Here is a 27,495-nt window from a genome sequence, read left to right on the forward strand (position 1 = left end):
TTCATTGAGTAAACTATCTGTTGAAGCCATCATTCAACCTGCTGCACACACTTACAGACTGGAGGTCTACAAGAGGGTCACAGGTACAATCGATGCTGAGACAGAACAGTAAATTTACAGGAGTACACAGCTTCAGAGAGTAAATTTACAGGAGTACACAGCTTCAGAGAGTAAATTTACAGGAGTACACAGCTTCAGAGAGTAAATTTACAGGAGTACACAGCTTCAGAGAGTAAATTTACAGGAGTACACAGCTTCAGAGAGTAAATTTACAGGAATACACAGCTTCAGAGAGTAAATTTACATGAAGAATTCATCACAGGTATCTCTGCAGCTTAAGAAAAGTAAATTTCCAAGACTCTGCAGCTTCAGAACAGTAAGTACCACACTTGTCTGTGAGTCACCAGAAGCATTACTCTGCATATGAAACCAGCCACCTACTGAATGCTTCATTACTGTTACAGCCTTCTGAGGTGATCCAGTTTGAACTAGTTCCAGCAATAGCTAGCTATTGTATCAAATACCCAGCACCTCAGCCAGCCTGCTTAATAACAGAAGTCACTACTTACAGAGCTGAGCTCTGGCAGATTTCTAACAAGACACCAGAAATACAGTACTTATTATGTCTGACAGAGATCTCACAGAATTACCTGCATTTAGTCAAGGTAAAGCAGACTCCTTACTTCATTCTGCTCGTCCTGTCAGAGCCCCTCATCCATCCTTGAAGGCAAGGGAGGTTTATGAAGCAAGTAAGGAAGAAACATCTAGTAACCTGACTGCATTATGGGAAAAGACTTTAAGTTGTATAACAGCCACTAATGAAACTAGCAACAATTCTGAGCAATTGAACACTGCTCTCTCAAGGGTTAAGAAGGCATTTGAGAATTATAAAAGACTTTCTGAGAAGTACTATTCCCTATTGTCACATTCCAACATAGAGGAAGCTGCATTGGAATTAAAGGACTTTACTTCTACTGACCAGCAGAGGCATAGCACATATCTTGAAGCAAAGGCACAGATAGAAGGGAGATTGGCACAGATACATGAGACTACATCCTGTAACTCTGCTTCTTCCAGACACTCAGGAAAATCTTCTAGGTCTGCCCGCTCATATCATAAATCTTCTTCTAAGTGATTGCGGTCCTGCTCTATAAGGTCAATACTGAGCGACCAAATACTCAAAGCTCGCCAAAAGGTTGCAGTAGCCCAGGTTCAAGCCGCCTGCTCTGAAAAAGAAGCAGCCTTCAAAGCAGAAGTTAAACGCATTCAAGCAGAAACAGAGGCTCAGCTAGAAATTCTTCAGAAGAACAGAGAAAAGGAAGTAGCTTTAGCAGAGTTATCTGTCTTGGAACAAGCCCTATTGGAAGAAGAAGGAGCAGCTTGTACCAGCTTGCCTGCTTGTCAAGACCCTGTTGAAAGGACCCTACAGTTTGTCCTAACTCAGAACCACGACAATACAGTCCCACCTACAGTTGGATATTCTTCTCATAATCATCCAGCAAGTGGATCAGAAGGCAATGTGTCGCCAAAGCAAGCTGGTCAACTAGACACACCTACTAACAGAGACCCTCCACAACTACCGCACGTCACAAAATCAAGTGAATCAACCTACGCAGCTCATGTGCCACCACAACCCTATGTGCATAGAGATTACAAGGGCACAGCAGAAGACTACAGAATGAACTCTATAGCCCCTTTGATACAGCTCTCTTTGACTTCAAATGCTCAGAGACCTTCAGTCGACAGACCCTTACCTAAATTAAACCCATCTGCAACACCTTTCTCTCTACCTACCAGCCAACATCATATACCAACCATGGTCCAAGACGGTGCACCATCAGTACCCCCTGTGGCTATAAAAACTGAAAGCACTGACATTGCAGAGTTCAGCAAGTATATGATTCGACGAGAGTTGATTACAACTGGACTGTCTAGATTTGATGACCGCCCAGAGAACTACAGGAGTTGGAGATCTACATTTAAGGCGGTAACCAAGAACTTGGACATTGAACCTCAAGCAGAACTTGACTTACTAATAAAGTGGTTGGGGCGTCAATCTTCAGAACAAGTAAAGAGACTTAAATCTGTCTACATTTATAACTTTAAAGCAGGCCTTGATGCTGCCTGGGAACGTCTAGAACAAGACTATGGGAGCCCCGAAGTCATTGAATCTGCCTTATTCCAGAGACTAAACGACTTTCCTAAAATCTCTGTTAAGGACAATCATAAGCTTAGAGAGTTAGGTGACCTCCTTCATGAACTTGAAATTGCTAAGTTAGATCCTAGTTTACCAGGTCTTAGCTATTTAGACACTGCTCAGGACGTAAATCCTATTGTAGCAAAGTTGCCTAGTCATCTTCAGGGAAAGTGGACTAGTGTAGGATCAAAGTATAAGTATGAGCATTGTGTTTCCTTCCCTCCCTTTTCTTATTTTTCAGAGTTCGTGCGGAAGGTTGCAAGGTTGCAAGATCCAAGAATGATCCAGATACAACCACCATTCCTTTAAGTACTTCAAGGGGTATTGCCACCAACAGTAAATTCAAGGATTTAAGGCATCCTATTGCCGTGAGGAAGACTGCAATAGCATCCAACGTCTTAGCTACAGACATTAAAGCTAGCAATCTTAATCAACAGTGTCCTATTCATAATGCGCCACACTCTCTCTCCAAATGTCGTGCATTTAAGGACAAGCCTATTGAAGAATGCAAGTCATTTCTCAAAGAGCATAATATCTGTTTTAAGTGTTGTGCATCCTCCGATCATTTAGCTAGAGACTGTAAGATCGCCATCAGATGTTCTCTCTGCAACAGTGCCAAACATGTGGACGCTCTTCATTCAGACCTGTTCAAAAGGAAACCTTCACCCGGCAGCAACCCCAAGACTACATCAGATGATGGCGGGGAGAGAACTGAGCAATATGCCGACCCCGTAACCACAAGGTGTACAGAGGTATGTGGAGAAGGGCTTCATAGCAAGTCTTGTAGCAAGATATGTCTTGTAAGAGTGTTTCCTGAAGGATGTCCACAAAAATCCATAAAAATGTACGCCATACTCGATGATCAGAGCAATCGCTCATTGGCCAGTACAGAATTCTTTGACCTATTCAACATTCAAGGAGAGACCTGGTCTTATACCTTGCAGACATGTGCAGGAAAGGTCAATACTTCTGGAAGAAGAGCCCATGGCTTCATAGTTGCATCAGAATATGAGGACACAGAGTTTCCTCTCCCAACTCTAATCGAATGTGATCAGCTACCGAACAACAGAGAAGAAATCCCCACACCAGAGGTTGCACGTCATCACCCTCATTTGAGCCACATTGCTAACTACATTCCACCACTTAACAAGGATGTTAAGATTTTGATTCTACTAGGGAGAGACATTCCTAGAGTTCATAAAATAAGAGAGTTATGTAACGGTCCAGATGATGCTCCTCAAGCCCAGAAACTCGATCTTGGATGGGTGATAATAGGAGAAGTCTGTTTAGACCAATCTCACAAGCTCTTGGATGTAGCTTCCTACAAAACGAATGTTACCTGTCAATTGATGAAATGTCCATCGCATTATTATGTGAAGGAAAGACTTGATTTCAAAAACGAAGTTCCATATCAAGCACTTCAAAGTATTAACTGTAAGCTCACTTCTCAAAAGGACTTTGGTGATTCAGTGTACCAGACTACTTGTGATGACAACAAGATTGCTCCTTCAGTCGAAGACAAGGAGTTCATCAAGATTATGGATGAAGAGTTCTTCAAGGACAATTCCAACAGTTGGGTAGCTCCAGTACCCTTCCGAGTACCAAGGCTTACTCTCCCTAACAATCGAGAACAAGCTTTAACCAGATTTGCTGCACTGAAGAAAACTCTCCGTAACAAACCTGAGAAGCGAGAGCACTTTCTAGCATTCATGCAGAAGATTTTAGTGCCAGCAGTTGTCCTCACACAAACCATTTGGTTTTCAGGACCCAAGTTTTTAATGGACCAGTCTTCTACAAACTCAGAAGAAGATATCGATTTCCACCTGGAGGATCCGGATACTGATCCGGAAATCCGGCCTGAAATTGTAGCATTGAGTTCCAACATCTGCTCAAGAAGAAATTTGGAGGATGAAGATGACTCCACAGATATGGGGGATGGAGCTGATGAATGGATGCAGGCCAAGACTCTGGTTAAGCCTCCGGACCAGCTGGAACTCAGCGAGGCTGAACTTAAGGAGAAATTTGCTCGTATCCTGACTACAAACAACCCTCATGCCCCCCAGAACATTTTGAGGTACAGTTTTAAGGAACGGGCCTACAAACCCATTAGCATCGTGGACCAGCTGGCCGTACGCTTCTCCCTGGATGGAAACATGTTACGCGAAGACTCTGATGAAGCGTGGCGACAGATGGCGAAGTTGGGAGTCATTGAAGAGACTCAGACCAACGACTCCACAGAGCCAAGAGACAAAGATACAGATGGGAAGTCTGACACTCAGGCTAGTGAAGAATGGACAGAAGGTGAGGAAATACCATCCAGGAACAAGAAGGAGAGAAAACTGACCAACCAGTTCAATTATAGCGAGAGAGCGTCCCAGAGCATTAACAAGCCCCTGCGGGAGCGAGCTTCTCAGACAGAGCCACCTCCAAGGGCCACCTTCTCCGCCACTGCAAACCAGTGGAAATTCAACCCACCACACGCTTCACACATGGGCGGAGCATGGGAACGTATGATTGGGATGGCAAGGCGCATACTGGATTCTATGTTGCTTGATGTGAGTTCTTCACGTCTTACCCATGAAGTACTTACTACATTCCTTGCTGAGGTCGCAGCAATAATCAACTCAAGACCGCTGACAGCTGTATCCACAGACCCAGAATGTCCAACTGTTTTAACTCCAGCTGCATTATTGAGTCGGAAAATTGGACAGATCCCAGCGCCAAAGAGCATTTTTGATGAAAAGGACATATACAAACGTCAATGGAGATATGCTCAATACCTTGCAGATTGTTTCTGGGACAGATGGAGGAGGGAATACCTCACACTTCTTCAAGGACGTAAAAAGTGGCATACCCAGAAGCCTAACTTAAAGGAAGGAGACCTGGTTCTTCTAAAAGAAAAGCAAACCAATCGGATCCAGTGGCCAGTTGGAGTTATTTCAAAGGCCATTGCTAGTGATGATGGAAAGGTCCGAAGTGTGGAAGTCAGGATTGTAAAGGACAGGAGCCCAAAAACCTTCCTGAGACCAGTCACTGAGACAGTCCTAATTATGCCTACTTCCAAAAATCCTGATTCAGTGTTATGTGAAGGAGTCACTTAGATCTCTAGCATAGTTAGCTTAGAGGAGAGGGCTACATAGCATTCTACTGTATGCAATGTTAATTGTATGTTTATGGAAAATAATTGTGTAGTGGTATCTCACGATACCAGGCGGGGAGTGTGCTGCCACGCAGCTTTAACTGTCTAGCAGTTGTTATTACATGTTATGTTATGCTATGTTATTGGTATCTTCCTTGCACCCCTGCTGTTTCTGGCTATATGGTTTCTCCCATCTCCATTTTCCTGCTGTAACTACCATTTTGTTTAGTTGTTATGAGGAGACTGCAGAGTGTGGAAGCTGTGTAACTTCATTGTAAATTTACCTATGGAAAAGCCTCTATGTTTATGTCTTTGCTAACTTGAAGCATAAAGAAGCATTGGAGAACACCTCTGGAGTCTTTATTCATTGAGTAAACTATCTGTTGAAGCCATCATTCAACCTGCTGCACACACTTACAGACTGGAGGTCTACAAGAGGGTCACAGGTACAATCGATGCTGAGACAGAACAATGTGCCAATACCTATATACACCTAAAAAACAATGTATCAATGTGCTAGCAAACAATCATGGTGCTCATGCAGCCTCTTATTTATTACATCCTAATACACTGAGAAATCTTAAAAATATATATAGTTTTCAGAGGCGCTGAGAGTCTCAATTTCTTTATATAATAAAATACATAAAAGTGAAAAAAATAACAGTCCCACTAGAAAACAAAGTGTGATAAAAGTAGGTGTCACAAAAAGTCCCACTTGCAATTAAATCTCTTTGTAAATCACCAATTAAAGTGCTCCACTCAATCCCCTTTGTGTGTCAAACTCACCAGAGGAATTTACGTTACACCAATGTTCGGCAAATATCGCTTGGGTGTATGCCAATCACAATGTTTTATCTGGCTGCTGGAAGGTTCGAGTATTTGCAACATCTCACCTTCATACAGGATATTTCTCAAATATAAAATCACTCCCATAGTGCATTAATGTAATAAAAGTTTAAAATGTATTTAAAATAAGATACTGCTCACAAAAGAGTTAGGGCTCTTTCACACGGAGCGGACCATATTGCGATCCGCTCCGGCACTTTTTTTTTTTCACGGACACGGATGACACTTGTGTCATCCGCTCCGTATGTCCGCATATCATCCCATCTGTTTGCGGATGATATACGGACATAATGTATGTCTATGGGCATTGCGGATGTCAGTGGATGACACCGCTGACATCCGATTTTGCATCCGTTACGTTTTTTAAACGGAACAAAAATAGGGTTCTGTTCCGTTCCAAAAAAACGGAAAAGAACTGAAAGGATGAAAATTGGATGTCAGCGGATGGTCATCCGCTGACATCCGCAATCCCATTGACATGCATTATGTCCGTATATCACCCGCAAACGGATGGGGTGATTTACGGACATACGGAACGTCCGTGTGAAAGAGCCCTTAGAAATACAAGCATGTCTAATCACAAAATCACATAACACTCCTTAAACGTCAAACCCCACTCTTTTTCATGAGCTGGTCTCAACCAACGCCAGACACCTCTGAGCTCATGGTCACTGCCAAGATAGATAAACCAAAAGGAAAATGGGCCGCACTCGGAAGTAAATGAAATTCATTTCATATAACTTCTAATTTCATTTACTTCCGAGTGAGGTCCATTTTCCTTTTGATTTATCGAGTTTTAGATGGCGGATCCGACCTGCCCCAGAGTGCTTTGTCTCACCTGAGCAGCTTTCCTTTTCAGCTTTTGGTATTTCACTGCCAAGATAGCACATTTCTAACTCTTTTGTGAGTATGATTTTATTTATTTTTTTTGTTGCCATAGTGCAAAAACACATATAAACATATATAAAGAGTAAAAAATAGAAACATGTCCATAAAAAATTCCAAAACCAAGAAAAGTCCTGTATTCAACTTGCATCAATCTAGAATCTTCATGATTTTCAAAGTGTACCAAAAGCATCCACCAACATGCAGAAAAAAGTAAAGGTGTAGGCATACAAGACCAGCTCTCTAATGGCTAAAATCATGTGGGAACAAAGTAATAAACACTTATCATTGTGTAGTATGTTAAAATCCAAATTTATTGTAATAAAATCACACTTACATAAATAGATAAAAAATGCGCATTGTAAAAGGACCCGGCTGACAATCCAATCGTAGCTCTGACTTTTTTCTGTGCGTGATGATGTCACAAGGAGTCTCCACCTGATGAGGACATCTTCTGGGGCACCAACACTGCTCTGAATAAGGTGGTTAGCGTGGTCTGGTAAGGTTGCACCTTTACCACTTTCTGGGTGTTAGTGGATGCTAGTGGCACATGTTGGAAATCATGAAGATTCTGGATTAACGCACCTTTAACATGGGAAATCTTCTAAAAATAGTTGCAGCTGGTTGTGCACTCTCTGCGGTTTCCACTTTTTTTTACATTTTGACTTAGTTGAAGGCCAGCAACATTGGGGTGGTCTGCGACTTAGCCAAGTGTATTAAGTTCAGACCTCTACAAGAATCATCCCTAACCTCTCTTTTATGGATGAACTCAACCTGGTCGTAGTGGATGAAAGTGGGTATAACAGAGATAATGCGATTAGCCAGTATTTTTGTGAATATCTTTAAGTGTTTGTAACCCTAAAAAAAAAAAAAAAAAAAAAAAAAAAAAAAAAGGATATCCTGTTCCCTTATAGCAGGTTAAACAGCGCTTGTGCTGTCTAACCTGCTCCTCTGGAAGCTGTAAATAACTTGGCTGATCCTGCCAGTTTCTGCTTCCTGCCTGTAAACCGACCACATTTTATCATGGCTGCTGAGCCCTGACACCGTGGTCATTTACGTGCCTTCCTCATCCATAGCTCTCCTCTGTGCTCCTCTGTCCTCTTCCCCCTCTCCTTCCTGCCTGTAAGCTTGGGAGTCTGTGTCTCTGTCTCCCCCCCTGCTGTTAGTAAAATGCTAAAATTGAAAAAAATTGCTGTCAGTCCCTCTCTTTTAAGCTTCCATCCTGAATTATGTAATTGTTTGTTAGAAACGAAGCCTCTAAATATCTTTTTGTGATGTATCTTCAGGCCGGTCACGTGATTCCAGGCCGCTCTGATACTCCGACCCAGAGCTACAGCGGGAGGAGCTGAGTAGCCAGCTCGGTTGTTACATGACTCCCGGCTGACGTTAGAAGGAGAGCCCAGCTCCTCTCGCTGTAGCCCTGGATCTGAGTATTAGCACTGCCAGGAGTGGCCGGCCTAAAGATACTTCACAAAAAGGTATTTAGAGGCTTTGATTTTAATAAACAATTGCACAGTGCAGGATAACAGCTTATAATAGAGGGGCTGGCAGAAAATGAAATTGTAGGGTTACAAACCCTTTAAGGTCTACATTTAGTAATGAGATGGGGTGGTAGTTAGCACGATCCAATCCATCCTTACCCACCTTCAGAATTAGAGTTTTGTCTGTGTGGAGGAAGTTCACAGGCAAGGATGCTCCATCCAACAGAGCATTACAAGAGTGCACAAAGTGTGGCACCAAGTTCTCAGAGAACTTTCAATAGTAAGCCGAAGAGGGACCATCGGGTCCAGGGGCTTTTCCCATTTCTATATCTTGCACTGCCACCACTACCTAGTTTTCTGAGATTGGTCACTCCAGAGCATCGCTATTTTGTGTTGACAACTGATGATTTAACTGAATTAGGATTTCATTCACTCTCCAGGTTCTAGGCTGCTGGGTCATCTCCTCTAGAATTGAAAATACTGTATAGGGGGTATGGTCTGAGATGGTCTGAGATCTATATTGCAAGGAGAGGACAGATTGGTGGAGTAGGAAATAATCAAGACAAGAATAAAAATTGTGAGGAGCCTAGAAATAGGTATAGTTCCTAATATAACTGTGCATTACCCTCCACATATCTGCAAGTATATCTGTATTAATTGCAAGGCATAGTATGCCTGAAGAAACATCAAGTAAGTGGTCCAATACTGCATTCAAGTCTCCTTCAACTATCCACAATCCCTTAGCGAACTCCAATATCCTCTCTAGACATAGCTCAATAAAGCCCACCTGGCTCACGTTGGGGAAATAAATGTTTTTGAACGTAATGTGATGGGCAAAAATGGAACCCTTCAAAAACAAAAAAATTCACCCAGTTCATCTCTGAGGACATCTGTGACTGTCAAGGCTATATTCTTTGAAATCAGTATGCTAACCCCTCGAGATTTGGAATTGGGTCAACAGCTGTGGTAAACAAATAGATACCTGGGATTTCCTAGTCTCAGGAGCTTCACTTCCCTAAAGTGTGTCTCTTAAAACAATGCAACATGGGCATGACACCTCGCCCAACATCTGTGTCCTCTTCTCTGGGGTGTTCAAAAATGTACATTTAAAGAAAATAGGTTTACTAAGGGCATGGTGTAGTAGTCTCAACCAGAGGTGACTCAGCTATAAAGAGAAAAAAGAAAGATGGACGTGAGTAGGAAAAGGGAATAAAAGTACAGAGATAAATTGGTTAAGGTAGTCAGAATAGGAAGAGGAGAGTGGCTAGAGACCTGATAAAGTGAAAGATAAAAACCCTCTTTAAGGGAATACTCCAAGTGGAGGGCAAAGAAGGGGACCGGAGCAGTCCCCAATACTTATACCAAGTATTTCAATTTACCAAAACAAATTCCCCCTACAAACTTGAGTGTGAGGACAGGGTCTATATGGGGGTAAGGTAATAGCTATGGGGAGGTCCAGAGTCACATTTAGGCTTTAGCATCTAGAATCAGTATAAATGCACAATCACAAAAAAAGGTAGAATCTGCGCAGATAATTGGCTACTGCGCAGTTCCTTGATCCTGTATTTACCACTGGAAGAAATCAATATTATTGCATGGGTAGCGCTGTGGAGCCTCTTATGTATAGTTGTACATTCTGCTCCTTTAAGTATTGGAAGGCAGTAGTCATTTGTGTCAAGGAAAAGTGCAGAATTTCCTGGAGCACGGGGGCATCCACCATCTCATTGGTAGAGAATGTCCCCATCTATTACAAACAATAACCCTGTCCCTATCTGGCTTCTGGATTAATTAAACTGACATTTTAAAATAAAACCAATATATTAATAGTGAGGGGAATTATCAGCTAAAACTAACAGATAAAGCATAACAGTGCCCTGTTTAAAACATACCCAACAGGAGGGCTGGCATAATCATTATAACACCAGGTAGAGACCGAGAGGCTCCACCAGAACTATACCACCATCATTGGGGTCTCTGCATGGGAATGCTTCCTACAGTAGACCCCTTAGTGGGCATTCTGAAAATTATAGAATATGTCAGAGAGAGCTGGGCCCGTCTCATGGTGGGTGCGAGAATGATGTCCATGAAGGACAGGCACGGGTGCTCAGGGTCTGGGTAGGACAACAAAGGAAGTATGAAAGGCAGTCTACAAAGCACGAACAGGAAGTTCCTAAAAGGGCAAGTAAGGGTAAATATCTAAATAAGGTACACATCATTGTCCTGTTCACGCTTCAGGATCTAATGTTCTTGGGCGGGGTGTTGACATGGTGGAAGTCTTGGAGCATAAACATTTTCATCTTCATAGCTAAGGAGGTGCTTTAGAGACAGACAAGGCTCCTTTTTTTAGCAATGTCCAGCAACTGAGGTCTGTTCCGATCAGAATGTAAAGAATCTATGAAGTTATTCTGGTGTGAAATATAAATTGGTTGTTCTGCTTTTTTGCAATAATATGGAATGGAAAACACCATGTGTATGTGACTCCAGCTTCACTGATGATGTTCAAGAGTCTTACTGCCCTGTGAATCCCCAGGGTGTCCTAATGACAGATCTGGAAAAAATTAATTGTTGCGCCATCTGTGGTGCTCATATGCTAGGATTTCCAAACAACGAGTTCCTGTTCCTATAGTAAAGAACTTTACAAAAAACATCCCAACATAGCTTGTTGGAAGGAGCCCTAGCATTTGACACCCTGCGGACTTTATGTCCTAGTTGGCTCTCGGTACAGATATTCATTAACACCTTCTGGCATATAGCAAAATTACGGCCAGGCGGGGGTTTCATTGTACAAATGACGTCCTTCAGAACAAGCCGCTCATTCACGCGGTAAATGGTGGTGCAATGTGTCGCTCTGACATATGACATCTCCGATCTCAGTAAAGAACCTATGATGTAGGCTATTTGCCATGTGATCAGCTATGTCCAATCACAGCTGATCACAGTGTAAATAGGGAGTGGAAATTATTGGCATTCCTCTACTCACGCTGATAGCGTGTGAGTAGAGGAGAGCTGATAAGCGGGTCTCCTGACAGGGGGTTCTGCGCTGATATTCAGTGCATTGATTATCAGTGCAGTCCCATTAGAGATCCATGCCAGTGCCCACCAGTAATGCCCACCTATGGCCACCAGTGATGCCCACCTGTGACCACTAGTGATGCCTACACGTGCTTATGAGTAATGCCAATCAGTAGCCACCAGTAATGCCAATCAGTGTCCATCAGTGATGCCAATCAGTGCCCATCAGTAATTCCTGTCAGTGCCTGCTCATCAGTGCTGCCTATCAGTGTCGTCTATCAGTGCCCATCAGTGCGGTCTATCAGTGCCACTTATCAGTGCCCGTCAGTGCCACCTAACAGTGCCCATAAGGGCCCATCAGTGCCGCCTATCAGTACCCATAAGTGCGTCATATTAGTGCTGCCTATCAGTGCCCATCAGTGCTGCATATCAGTGCTGCCTATCAGTGCCCATCAATGCTGTAATACTGTTTCACCTGCTCCTGTTTTCTATGTCTTTAGCTCTTAGTTGTAGGTGAATACAGTAAGCTGTGTCACTGTGGTTTCCAATGCCTTTATGTGGGCATCTTTGGAGGTTGACAAAATGTAAATGAATTATAAATATATATAAATGTGCTACAATAATTAATTAGTGCCCTAAAACATTGATGCTCTAAAAAAATTGATTGGTACAACCAAAAAGTGTATTTATAAACAATACATATATAATAAATACTAAAGTGCTAAGATTAAGTGTCCATAATATAACCATTAAGGTGCAAAGTGATATTGTTAAGGTGCAGTCCAATAAATGCTTCTTCAACAGAAAACTAAAGTGCCAAACAGGTGCTCGAATCCATAAAAGTGCCCAAGTGCTCTTCAGGAAAAAGGCCCCCAATGGGGATGCACTCACCAGATTTTGGGTAAAAATGAGCCTTGAACATGTATAATGTTCCTTGATCGGATCACAGGATCAATGCAGCTACCCTAGCATATGAGATATCCCTCAAACGGATGGATGGATGACATGCACCTCATAGACTGGCTCCTTAATAATTCGTCTCCTCTCTCTCTCCCATGTGTGTTTCAAATATAAAGAGAGAAGCCATACATAGTGAAGCCCGTAATATTTATTTAAAACAGAATGGTAAGAATAATACTCACAAAGTATCTTTAAAAAATCAGCAATAAAACAGCATTAAGCAGCCTAGCACAGTCAATCCTCCAATTTCCGTGTCGCTGCCGGCGTGCGTTCCACGGTGGTTAACAGGAAATGACGCTGCAAAAGCTCCGCTGCCCGGAAGTGCGTCGACGCGTTTCGCCCGCCTTAATGGGCGTTATCAAAGACATCACTTCCGGTAAGGCGGCTTGTGTTTTTATACTTAATTGACTCTACTCGCAGCCAATCGAAGGAGAAAGGGGGGTGGCATATACTCTATCTGTCAACTTCCTGTTGACAGTCTACTATTAAGCGTGTCCCCACGGTGCAAATAGCAACTCAATCCGCAATATTTATTTGGGTGAATAAAATTGATGAATATATGCAAATCTATCAAATATTAAAATCACCACCTCATTTCCTGTTTTACCCTCAGTAAATACATCAAAGATGGGATGACACCCAGACGTCTAAGATGGGATGTAGCCCCTAATGATGGTCTAACTGATAAGGCGCTGGAAGATGAGTGGTTTGATTTCTTTCGGTACACCGAAAAGAAATTACTTGAACTGCTCATCTCCAGGAAAGAGAAAAAATTAAAAAACCTAGAGGCCAACATTAATGCTATTAAGGCAAAATTTGTAGATCTTGATGACAATGCTGAATATAAAGAAAAAATGAAGCAGTTGCAAGATTTTGCAGATAAAGTAGACAGGGATACACAAAAGAAAAAGATGAAAAAATTCCTTAGAGATACAAATGATTATAAAACAAATAAGGTTTATAAATGGCAAGAGGAAACTATAATACAAGAAGACAACTCCAGAGCATCCTCCATTGAGAGGGAACACCCCTTCCCTAATTTTACCCCATTCCAGACACCCATGAATAATGTGACCCCTGGAAATAATGGGAGAAACAACGGGGGGGATTCTAGATCTGCCCCTCGGGGAAGATCAAGGGGTAGATCACAATCCTATACTCCCCAATACGAGATCCCCACATCCAATAGATTTGAGCCCCTGAGAAACGAACAGGTGCAACAATACCACCAACCTGGACACAACCAGGGATACCATCCCAGGGGCCCACGAGGAGGTGCACGGGGGTATCAAAATGGTGGATACAGAGGAGGAAGAGGACAATATCAAGGCCCACACCAAAATAATTATCCAAGAGGGGATTTTCACAGGAGGGGATCAGGGAGACCCCCTTGGAGAGGAAGAGGAGGATTCAACCCCAGAGGAAGGGGGAATTTCAACAACTATCACCAACAGGAACAGAGGGAAGATTGGAGACCTTGGTTCCCCACCGAACCCCCGTATGCACAAGAGAGAGGGGTTCAAAACGAAAGACCAGAGGATGCAGAGGAGGGAAGAGGAAAAAGGAAAAGAGAAAATTAACAGAAGGAATTTTTAACTTAAGCGATGTCACTTTTACCAACGAGGAATTACAGGTTTTAGCATTAGGTCTTAAATTTGCGCCAGATAAAAATATCAACAAGTTCGACACTTTTATTGACCTTCAAAAATTTATTCGTAAGATCAACATTAAAAAGCATTATGCAAAGAATCCTCCTAAGGGAGACACAAGATCGGAAGAATATGCGCACACGCAATTAAGAAATAATTCTGTTTTTAACCCCAAGCCCAAAAATAATCAGTTTTTAGATGTTTTTAAAGTTTTAGTAGAAAACGACTTGGATAAATTAAAAGCCCGCCCCTCCAGAAGAAAGAGAGATGTAGAGAAAGGCCTGAAATTACTTGAGAACAAGAAAAATATAGTAATCAGGCCTGCTGACAAAGGAGGAGGTTTGGTGGTTTTAAATAAACAAGATTATCTAGACGAACTAGATAGGTTGGTTAATGATACAGAAACATATGAAGAGTTAAGAAGGAATCCTAGTAACCTCTACAAAGCCAAATTAACAAAACTGATCAAGAAAGCCACTAAAGATGAGATTTTAAACAAGAGAGAAAGTAGATATTTAATACCAGATGCACCGAGGGTTCCGGTTATTTACCAGCTCCCAAAAATTCACAAAAACAACAAAAAACCCCCTGGGAGACCTATAGTAAGCGGAGTTGACTCCTTGTTCTCCCGGGTAGGTGAATATCTGGATTGTTTTTTCCAACCGTTGGCCCAGCAAGGGAAGGCCTACTTGAGGGACAGCAAACACTTAATGGGGATCCTTAATGGTTTGGAAATTGAAGAAGATGATTTGCTTGTGAGTGTAGACGTGAACTCACTGTACACGAATATACAGCAAACACATGCATTGGAGGCTGCTAAATGGGTCCTTGATACAACCCAGATAAAGAAAAAACAGAAAGAATTCTTGCTTCAGGCCCTTGATTTAGCCATGAGCCACAACTTCTTCTGGCGCAATAAGAAATTCTACAGGCAAAAAAGGGGTGTGGCTATGGGGGCAAAGTATGCGCCATCCATAGCCAACATCTTTATGAGGAAGTGGGAAGAAGAGACCATCCTTAAAAGTCAATCAGCTCATCTGAAACTCTACTACAGATATATAGACGATATAATTATGGTGTGGAATGGGAACCATGACTCTCTCAGGGCTTTCTTGGAGTCCATGGGAAGAAATAAATATGGCATTTCCTTCTCTGAAAATATAGGAAACCAATCCATCCACTTTTTAGATCTGGAAATTTTTAAATTTGAAGGAAAACTTTTTACACGGACCTATTTCAAAGATGTTGATAGAAATGGTTATATTCCAACGGGGAGTTGCCATCACCCCAAGTGGCTTAGCTCTGTGCCTAAGAGCCAACTGCTCAGAGTAAGACGGAACTGTGACCGGGAAGAAGACTACGATCAGCAAGCCAATTTGTTCATAAAAAGATTTGAAGAAAAAGGTTACAACTCCAAGGAACTCATCAACACCAAAGAAAACATCAGGAGGATTGATAGGAAAGAGCTGTTGAAGGATAAAACAAAAGATTCAAATCATTCTAACAACTACGGTTTGGCTTTTATGACAGGTTTTACTAGGCAATATAAACAAGTAGAACACATTATAAAAAAAACATTGGCCATTGCTTTTAAAGGACGACATTTTAAAAACGATTTTACCTTCAAGGCCTAAATTCGTCTATACTAAACCAAGCACTTTAAGATTGAAACTGGCGCATAATGTGGTAAACCCTCCAGTTAAAACATGTACATTTTTAGATCAAGTCGGTTATTTTAGCTGTGGAAGATGTGCAATATGTAAAACTTCGAGGCATAGGAAACGCAAAACCTCTGAATTTAGGTCCCTTGTTGATGGGAAACAGTATACCATAGACAAGTTTATCACGTGTTCATCTACCCATGTAACGTATCTGTTGACGTGCCCATGTGGGCTACAGTACGTGGGTAGAACAACGAGAGAACTCAGAGTAAGATTACGGGAGCATGTGACTAACATCAAAAAGGGATTTCGTCACCACAGCGTATCCAATCATTTCAGATTGGTCCACAATAGTGATCCCAGAGGGCTAGCATTTTGTGGTATAGATAGGGTTGAACCACATTGGAGGGGGGGTAATCTAAAGAGAGCAATCTCTAAAAATGAAACACAATGGATTCATCGCCTCGGGACCTTACAGCCCCGGGGTCTCAATATAGAATTGGATCTGAACTGTTTTCTGTCTAATTGGTAAAAAAATTTTTCCTCCCCTTCCCCCTTCTCTGTTTTTTTCTTCTAAGGCTGAGGCATAATTTTGATTATTTTGAATCCCATATTGTTTAAGTAAATCTTTGTTTAATTTTTATTTTTATTTTTATTTTTATTTTTATTTGTATTTTTATTATTATTTTCACTTTTATTTTATTTTGTTTATTATTTATTATTTTTTATTTTTTATTTTTATTTGCTACATTAATTTTATTTTCATTTTTATTTTTATATTTTTTTATATTTTTTTTTTTTTTTTTTTTTTTTTTTTTTTTATATTTATTTATTTATTCATTTATTTATTTTTTTATTTTTTTTATTTATTTTATTTTATTTTATTTTTTCTTATTATTATTATTATTATTTTTTCTTATTTTTTTCTTATTTATATTTATTTCTATTTTTATTTTTATTTTTATTTTCATTTATATTTATCTTTATTTTTTATTTTTATTCTTTTAATATTTTTTATTTATTATTATTTTCATTTTTTATAATTTTCTTCACATTTTTTAATATATAATTTATATATTTTTTATATATTTTTTTCGTTTTTTATTCTTCTCGGGATTTTGTAAATAATAGATATTAATATATATTCTTGTTACAAATATCGATCTTCTTATTTGAATTGTTTTATTTAACAAATAAGATTTTTTTATTAATGCTGATATGTATGATTTGTATTTATGAATTTTATGAAGTGTAATAAATTTTAAGGTTTTTTAACAATATAATAAGTTATCGGCAACAGGAAATGAGGTGGTGATTTTAATATTTGATAGATTTGCATATATTCATCAATTTTATTCACCCAAATAAATATTGCGGATTGAGTTGCTATTTGCACCGTGGGGACACGCTTAATAGTAGACTGTCAACAGGAAGTTGACAGATAGAGTATATGCCACCCCCCTTTCTCCTTCGATTGGCTGCGAGTAGAGTCAATTAAGTATAAAAACACAAGCCGCCTTACCGGAAGTGATGTCTTTGATAACGCCCATTAAGGCGGGCGAAACGCGTCGACGCACTTCCGGGCAGCGGAGCTTTTGCAGCGTCATTTCCTGTTAACCACCGTGGAACGCACGCCGGCAGCGACACGGAAATTGGAGGATTGACTGTGCTAGGCTGCTTAATGCTGTTTTATTGCTGATTTTTTTAAAGATACTTTGTGAGTATTATTCTTACCATTCTGTTTTAAATAAATATTACGGGCTTCACTATGTATGGCTTCTCTCTTTATATTTGAAACACACATGGGAGAGAGAGAGGAGACGAATTATTAAGGAGCCAGTCTATGAGGTGCATGTCATCCATCCATCCGTTTGAGGGATATCTCATATGCTAGGGTAGCTGCATTGATCCTGTGATCCGATCAAGGAACATTATACATGTTCAAGGCTCATTTTTACCCAAAATCTGGTGAGTGCATCCCCATTGGGGGCCTTTTTCCTGAAGAGCACTTGGGCACTTTTATGGATTCGAGCACCTGTTTGGCACTTTAGTTTTCTGTTGAAGAAGCATTTATTGGACTGCACCTTAACAATATCACTTTGCACCTTAATGGTTATATTATGGACACTTAATCTTAGCACTTTAGTATTTATTATATATGTATTGTTTATAAATACACTTTTTGGTTGTACCAATCAATTTTTTTAGAGCATCAATGTTTTAGGGCACTAATTAATTATTGTAGCACATTTATATATATTTATAATTCATTTACATTTTGTCACCTGTTAGCGCTGTCTATTTATACTTTTAGTTTTTTCTGGTATTTTACCTAGTGAGCAGCAGCTTCAGGTTTTATACATTGTTTATAATTTATTTTTTCACCAAAATATACATCACAGCGCGGAAAATAAGTTATTGTTTTACACATCTTTGGAGGTTGAGTCTAAGGCTGACACTTGGTAATTAGTTGTAGTAAATTGTGATCTGAGATCCTTACCTCTCTATTCAGAGAGGATATTCCTCTGCTGTACCCAATAATCAAATTCTTGCCCAGTAGGTAATGGATGTAAAGCCCTACCTCCATGGACACCTCCTCATTCTGAGTGGCATAGGAGTCCTTTGAGCTGGCAGAGGAGAGCGGCAGGCATAGGTTTGGAGTGGGGGGCGGTGAAATCTCTCTCACCTCAGCAGTACAGATGGGTAGGCTGGAAGGGGCGGCCACTATATGTAGGGGAACTGTCCCAGTCTGAGCGAAAGGATGAGGTAGAAGATGGTAACATCTTGGTCATGAGGGCCCTGGTGTTTACAAGAGTTGTGGCAGCTGCACTTGGAAGAAATGGTTGAGACCACCTTCAGCCCAGTTCTGCAGGACATTCTGGGCTTTCTGCCGCTTGAGCATCTGCTGAGTGGCTGGTTTAGGGTCTGTTGAAGTTTGATGGGAGAACCCTGTGAGCCAGGAGCTCAGTTACTCATGTCTGCTCTTGACCATGGCTAGCCGCATACTCCTTCCTGATTTTTTAACTTTGAATTGTTATCTTTCCTACTGTCCATCTATTGCAAATATTAACACTGTCTTAACCTAAAATATTTTTTGAATATCTATGATATTCTGTCTTAGTTTTTTTTTTTTTTTTTGTAAAATACTATAACTGTATTACAAGGCATTTATTTATTATCTTCATCAAAGTGCTTTAATTATTTAATGTCTTGATCATAATGATACTGTGGAGTTGATTTAGAAAAACTGGAGAGTGCAAAATTTGGTGCAGCTGAGCATGCTAGTCAATGAGCTTGTAACTTCAGCTTGTTCAAATAATAAACAATTAACAATAAAACCTAGAAGCTGATTGGTTTCTATGCAGAGCTGCACCAGATTTTGCACCGGTTTTAGTGCAAAAAAAAATCAGTTTCTCCAGTTTTAGTAAATCAACCCCTTTGTATCACTGTTGTATTTTTTGTGCAACCATTTAGATTCCCCCTATTATCTCCTATATGAGCTTGAGCTGCTATTATCAAAATATGCTATTAACATTTTGCCTTCTGTTATATTGAATATTTCTTTTTGCAGAGTAACGTATTGAAAATTGAAATACAATTATTACCATTTGTAATATTTTTCTAATATGAATCGATATACAATAGTTGAGGATAATATAATAACATTTGGGAACTTTTACTGTAAAAATTAGTTAATACTTCAAAATGAGATGGGATATTCTCTAGATGAACATATGGATGGAAATTTACTAGTAGTTTAAATAACAATATTATCCATGTTTATATGTGCGTCTGACTGCACTGGGCCGATGTGTGATCTGGTATTGTATAAAGATGATCTGGGTTGCGTTGTCCTTCGGGGGGGTCTGCTAACAGATGTTGGTGTGCTGTCAATGTGAAAAACAACAGGTTACTGGCATTCAGCAAAGTGTGGTAATTTAAAATGCAATCAGTGCACTGCAAGACTTGACTGAGTCCAATATAGTCTCAGACAAATCTCAGTTTGAAAAAGAGGATACACTAGCTCTTCATTTGTACATATTCTACGATAGATAAAGTCCACTCAACTGACCAACAGTTCTTTTTTATTTTTATTGTAGGTGATCTTAAACTACCATGTTTACTGTTTTAAGGGATAGTACATAGAGAAAAAAGAAATGAGAAAGAATTTTAATGGTACTTTATGTTATAATTTTTAAAATGGTTGATGCGGTTCCAGATAGTGTATGTGTCTGGATAACAGAAATAGATGTGAGAATGATTACATTTTTATGCATGCAGGAAACAGCAGGAGAAGTGAAGAAGAGCATTTGTCCGGGAATGTATCCGAATAGGTACAGATGAGTGAATTGTTAAGACAATGCCATCAAATGCTTATATTGAATCTGGATACATCATTAGGTGAACCCAAATCCAGATTAAAAATGTAAGTAAGTTCTCATATTTCTTACACATTTATTCTCTCATCACTAATAATAATTAAACTGCATATTTTATCTCAGTGGTCTCTTGGTCTGACGATTATACTGATGAAGGCTGTATTATGAGCACACAAGCAGCCTAGCCTCATATGTGAAAAGTGTGATAAAGATAAAACTTACTGGGCTCCATTCACAAAAGCATCTCGCGTGTGGTATGTAGGTATGTAGGGGTCCAGACACATTTTCCCTAAATATTGCATGCGATCCTGACACTGTTAATTCACTATACCATTCTGAAACTGTCAATTCACTATACTGTCAATTCACTATACCTTTCAACGCTGTCACACTTTGAATGACAATTGCAATGCAGTGTCACACAACACTGTACCCGTAAGACATTTTTATAATTTTTTTCACACAAATAGAGCTTTCATTCAGTGGTATTTAACCTCCCTGGCGGTATGATTCTTTCGGATTTTAGGTGCTGAAAGCGGTACCATTATTTTGCATGTAATTCTTGTGACTGAGCAGCCCAAACCAACTATTTACATATTTTTTTTTTTTACTGTGCGTTCTTCTTTATAACATCTCGGGTATGATAAAGTTTGAGACACAAAATCATAAATTATAATATAATAAAAAACTATAAATAAGTTAAAGTATGTATGTATGTATACATATACATATATATATATATATATATATATATATATATATATATATATATATATATATAGATATAGATATACTGTATGTATATATATATATATATATATATATATATATATATATATATATATACATATATATATATATATATATATATATATATATACATATACGTATATATATATATATATATATATATATACATATATATATATACGTAAATACGTATACGTATATACATAAATATATATTTTGAATGGTATCAGTGTGTTTGGTGTGTTTTACATTTGAATTTGCCACCGGTTCCACCCCCTGCGAACGTCACGTCGCAGGAGATGGAAGCCGGGGCACGGAGAGGATCGGGAGGAAGATCCCCCGCCGCATACCACTCGCATACATCGCTGGATCCCGGTGACAAGGTAAGTAACCTCTTTTACAGGATCCAGCGATGCTTCTGGCGGTACCCCGAGTGCGGCTCGGGGGTTAACGCTTTTGGCTCTGAAATTTAACCCCGAGCCACGCTCGGGAATACCGCTGAGAAGGTTAATCACCAATTAGTTTTTTCTATTTTTTGCTAAATAAACAAAAAAAAGAATATTTTGAAAAAAAAAAAAAGTGTTTTTCTTTGTTTCTGTTATAACATTTTGCAAAAAAATAACCCTTCTTCATAAATTTAGGTCAACAATGTATTCTACTACATTTCCTTGGTGAAATTAACCCAAATTTTTTTTATTATTTAGTCTGTAGGAAAGGTATAGATGCCACAAACTTTTGTATATATTTGAAAATCGATCAATCCTGATGTCCTGAAAAAGCCAGGACAGTACAAATACCTCCCAAATTACCAATTTTTAGGAAGTAGACAGTCCAAAGTATTTAGTAAGAGGCATGGTGAGTTTTAGTGCCGGTTCACACTTCCGCGTGTGCGGCGATCGCATGTAATATCGGAGCGCACTGCTCCTTCATTACATGCGATCGGATGTGCAGTGCGAATTCAGCCATACACTTTGTATGGCTAAATTCGCACTGCACCCGCACAAAAGTCGCACGTGAGGCATTTTTTCAGCCGCATCAGGATCGGATCGCACAGTGGTTCACACTTGTGCAATCCGATCCTGTGCGAACTGTCAGATCGCACTGCGATATGCGATCAAACTGGGGGTGTCATTAACATTTCATTGACACCCCCAGCGTATCGCATATGGCAATGTGAACTGCCAGATGTGCGTTTGCGATGCGGGAACAGGCTGCGAATTCGCAGCCTTCCCGCATCGCACAAGTGTGACCCGGCACTGAAGTTGTTTTTTTTTGTCACAATATTTTTGAAAACTAAGATTTTGTTTTTCATACTGTCACCAGTGCAGCACAGTGTATCACTGTTTATAACTGGTGTGGCGGTGGAGGACACTGACTGTTGACAGTATGTAAAAAAAAAAGAAATTATACATTTATTTTTTTTTATTACATTTTTTTAAAGATGAAGTAAAGCTTCCTGTGTAACTTGTACCTATAAGTAAGCCTATGATAAGGCTTATTTATAGGTACTGTATATATCTCCTAAACATGCACCGTTTAGGATATATTTACTTTGCATGCAGCCAGTGACATCACTGGCGCATGCGCTCTGAAGGAACAGCCGCCCGTGCTGTTCCTTCAGAGCCCTGTGCCGTAAACAGCAGCTCCCACGCGCATGTGCGGAAGTGATATCATTGCGGCTCCAGAAGGGTGAACATGTTGACCGTGTCAGCAGTCAGTGGGCTGCGCTGCGGGGGCTTTGTTCCAAGGCTTTTTTCTAAGGCTTCATAGGGAGCTAGTATGCAATGCATACTAGCTCAATATGCCTCTGTCTTTTGGGTTTTTCTTTTTTTAACTTTATTTTGGAGGTTTACAACCTCTTTAATGATTCTGTAACACACTGTGACCAGAGCAATACATTGTTACCATAGTAACACTGTACTATTCTGCAAAAGTGATCAGGATTTTCCTTTTTTTTTTACATTAGTCAGTGACATCACACAGGGTTGGGGCTGTCTGGTAACATCACCAGATGGCATCGCCCCTTAGTTTATTTAGCAACAGGAACGGTGGAGCTGTCAGATGACAGGAGCTTTTTTTTTCATCATGCATCATGATTGATGATGGATCTACACTGAGGGACATTTTTTTTTTATTTATGTTTTTTTCAATAAAGGACTTGTCACAAACTGCCTCTTTTTTCACACTTTTTTTTTTAGTGAATGACTAGGGGTACTGTGTACCCCATACACATTCTGTTCTGACTTCTGGTTTTTTTTTTCAGTTTTTGTTGTTTCATGTTCACTGCATTGTGGGTTTATTATTGTATAATTGTGTGACATATATAAATTGTTGTGTTTACTAGGTTCTTTTTTGTAACAACTGTGTGTCCTGGAATTTTGGTGGGCTCTCTGGGATGGGGGTCGTGTTCCCTTCATCGCACCCGTCACGTGTAGCCCCTCCTTTGGTAGGGGCACTCTGGTCTCCCTGGTCAGTGTTTTTCATAGGTTACGTGTGTCGGCGCCCCTCTCCACTTCCTGCCTCTTTCCATCATTTGATATTTAGATGTTTGTACAGTTATTACTTCTTTTGATATTTTTGTTGTAGATATCTGTGACAAGTGGACATCTATCCCATAAGAAGACTTTAGGTTCAAACGCGTTGGAGCTTCTGTGTCCGCTATTCTCAACATCTGTGTCTATATCAGGGTTCTCCCCGCACATTTATGTTTATTTGTATGTCCTCATGGTTTTCACTATTCACCTAATAAAGGTTCCTCATTGAGGTGTTTTATTGCTTTTTTTACCAATAAAATTCTTATTTTATAATATCCTTTTTTTCATTTTCCATTGTATTTCTTTTTTATTTTTACTTTTTGGTATTGCATAGTCCCAATTCCCCCCACTGTCCCTTTGTGGACTTTCCACTATTTATTACTTTATTTCTTAGTGTGGGAATATTTTAATTGTCGGCAGCCGTGGTGCAAAAATGGTGTGATATCAAAAGTAGCATTATCCTTAACCCAAATGATAAGCAGGTCATCAATGAATCTGTCATACCAAAATAAATTGCTATAAAATGGATTAAGATAGGAAAAAAAAATAAAATTCCTCCCACCAACCCATATAAATATTTGCCAGGGAAGGAGAAAATTTGGCACCCAATCGATGCACCATATAATTGCAAGTAATAGGTATTATCAAAAAGAAAAAAAGTTGTGGGTAAAAAGAAAATCTATGCATCTTCTGTCCACTTTGCATTTGGAGTACATATAAGACATGCCCACAGGGTGAGCACTGCCAGAGCCCTACAAAATTACCTCCAACAGGCCACTGGTGTGAATATCTCTTACCAAACAATCAGAAACAGATTTCATGAAGGTAACCCAATGTCCTCTAGTGGGCCCTGTGCTCACTGCCCAGCACCGTGGAGCTCGATTGGAATGTGCTATTGAACACCAGAACTGTCAGGTCCTCCACTGGAGCTCTGTGCTTTTCACAGATGAGAGCAGGTTCACCCTGAGCACGTGTGACAGGCATGAAAGGGTCTGGAGGAGCCATGGAGAAAGTTGTGCTGCCTATAACATCATTCAGCATGATAAATAAAGTTGGGGGGAGTACCGCGCTTTAAAAGTGCTTAAATAACATAGAAAAAAAATATATAAATATGTAAATATGTGAAAAAGTGCCAAAGTGCTTCTTAAATAATATTAAAATTAATGTGTCTTAATGTATACAATAAATACAATCCAATACAAATCATACAATAAATATAATAGGTGATGAAATATTCACTAAACAAAAATAGATCTTATTGAAACCAACTATATCAATCCATTATACAGTGAAAAATTTATATAAAATTAAAATCGGTGACTTATTTAGATATAAAAAGTGCTCTAAATAGGTGATATCCAATAAAGTGCTGAAGTGTCCTTTTAAAATTATTTTTATAAATATATAGTGTGATGAACACAATCTTCTTAATCCAAATTTAACATGCAGGTGCTTCGTGCGGTGCCCACTAGGTGTCCTAAGCGCTCACCTCACTGCTCCTTTAAAAGAGCCTTAGGTTGTATGCCCCAGTATGCTGTTCCTTCCTCCTTATTGGCATATATGTACCATTATAAATCCTTGGTTATATCTCCCTTGTAAATGCAGCTATCTTCCAGGGGATATATGCGGTTCTTTGTATCTCCAAAAAAATCAAATTGGGCCCAACATAGTGAAGTACGTCCCATAAATTTTATTTAGAAAAGTAAGAGTAACACTCACATTGCTTTGCGTCTTGTTTCTAGCATAACATACGATCCTTTGCCGATACGTCACTTCCGGTTTAGTGACGTATCGGCAAAGGATCGTATGTTATGCTAGAAACAAGACGCAAAGCAATGTGAGTGTTACTCTTACTTTTCTAAATAAAATTTATGGGACGTACTTCACTATGTTGGGCCCAATTTGATTTTTTTGGAGATACAAAGAACCGCATATATCCCCTGGAAGATAGCTGCATTTACAAGGGAGATATAACCAAGGATTTATAATGGTACATATATGCCAATAAGGAGGAAGGAACAGCATACTGGGGCATACAACCTAAGGCTCTTTTAAAGGAGCAGTGAGGTGAGCGCTTAGGACACCTAGTGGGCACCGCACGAAGCACCTGCATGTTAAATTTGGATTAAGAAGATTGTGTTCATCACACTATATATTTATAAAAATAATTTTAAAAGGACACTTCAGCACTTTATTGGATATCACCTATTTAGAGCACTTTTTATATCTAAATAAGTCACCGATTTTAATTTTATATAAATTTTTCACTGTATAATGGATTGATATAGTTGGTTTCAATAAGATCTATTTTTGTTTAGTGAATATTTCATCACCTATTATATTTATTGTATGATTTGTATTGGATTGTATTTATTGTATACATTAAGACACATTACTTTTAATATTATTTAAGAAGCACTTTGGCACTTTTTCACATATTTACATATTTATATATTTTTTTTCTATGTTATTTAAGCACTTTTAAAGCGCGGTACTCCCCCCAACTTTATTTATCTCTATTGTGTAGGTTACCAATTTTAGTACCTGCAGCATTAAAGGTGCCTATTTTGTAGACAATAATTAGAGAGACAGCGCGAGAATTTCACCAACCCTCTATCATTCAGCATGACTGGTTTGGTGGTGGGTCAGAGATGGTCTGGGGAGGCATATCCATGGAGGGATGCACAAACCTCTACAGGCTAGACAATGGCACCCTGGCTGCCATTGGGTATCAGATGAAACCTTGGACCCATTGTCAGACCCTATGCTGGTGCAGTGGGTCCTGGGTTCCTCCTGGTGCAGGACAAGGCCCGGACTCATGTGGCGAGAGTATGCAGCCAAAGTCTGAGCCAAAGAGCTCTTATTCCAGTGTTTAGTTTAGCATTACCCTCGATAAGGATATGATTATTCAATGGCTGCCATAGTCATGAAACTAGTCAATAGCTTTAGGTGTTTGAAAGAGGAAAGCACATACTCTTTAGCAAGATCAGCGGTAACTGCTGACTCCAATTTTTCAATCCATATGTTCATACCTTTAGAAATGAAAGCCAGTGCAACTGCAGGCCTATATGCTCCTCCTGCAGTCAGGTAGATCAAGACAGAGATCTATTTGCTTGTCCAGCATAATTTTAAAGGTGATAACATAATCTAAAGGTAATGTTAAATGCCTTGCAGGCCTAATTTTTTCCAGACTTTCAATATCTTCCTTCCTAAAGCTAGATAGATAAGTCCATTTTTTTATTCACCCAGTGGGTTGAACAAAAAAAACGGAACCAATTCCTCCAACCACACATTCATGGTGGATGGGGGACACCTTCTCGCTGTGTCTTTGTATTCTGACAGCAGGGAGATCGACTTCTGTTTAACCACAGTGGTCATACATGAATCAAAATTGGCAGGTCCCTAGGAAACCAGAAAAAGTTCAGTCCATGTATGTCCAACTTAAAGGATATAGTTTGAAGAAGGGAGTTCGGAATTAATGTTTTTTGTCAACCTGACTCCACTCTTCCTGGATGATTTATTTTATCTCATACATGAATGGAAATTTGTAAACCTTCTTTCTTTGAAGTATTTTTTTTTCCTTTTTCAGTGGTTCCATAGCCACATTTTCCCACAACAGTGCCTTCCCTTAAGCTTCAAGTCTCTAAAGACTCTCATATGGAAGGACCTGGCTGCGACTCTGCACCTTGCTAACTGGAAGCTGGTTGATAAATAGATTACAGAGATTTCTGAAAAAAATTTTTTTTTATCAATTTATCAATGAGATCACTTGAAGGTTGTCAGACTCTTTATCTCTTGCTGCTTCCAAAAAACAGGTCTTGGGTGCCATTTTGCCAGGAATTGCTTAGTTTGGGCAAGCCCAATATCCCTATGGCTGAAGCTGTGCATGATGATAGGATTAATAATCTCTTTGAGGAATTTTACAGAAAACGGAATCAAATCAGGAACGTCTGTCTCTGGATTGATAACAGAAATTGTGTCTTGAAGGAGAACCATGACTAA

The 27,495-nt window shown here is 39.6% G+C and overlaps 1 protein-coding gene across 1 annotated transcript; it reads left to right on the forward strand.

Annotated features, from left to right (window-relative positions):
• Positions 1-622: 622 nt before the first annotated feature.
• On the forward strand, positions 623-27,495 carry LOC309550161 (uncharacterized protein; the record flags this gene model as incomplete). The annotated part of the gene is given in 6 exon segments (XM_082250593.1): positions 623-1,132; positions 1,136-2,323; positions 9,321-9,514; positions 13,134-13,660; positions 14,380-15,130; positions 27,309-27,495. Coding segments are annotated over 6 exon segments (3,357 nt in total).

The sequence above is a fragment of the Pelophylax lessonae genome, assembly GCF_965119305.1.
Source record: "Pelophylax lessonae genome assembly, chromosome: 3".
NCBI classification, from domain to species: Eukaryota; Metazoa; Chordata; class Amphibia; order Anura; family Ranidae; genus Pelophylax; species Pelophylax lessonae.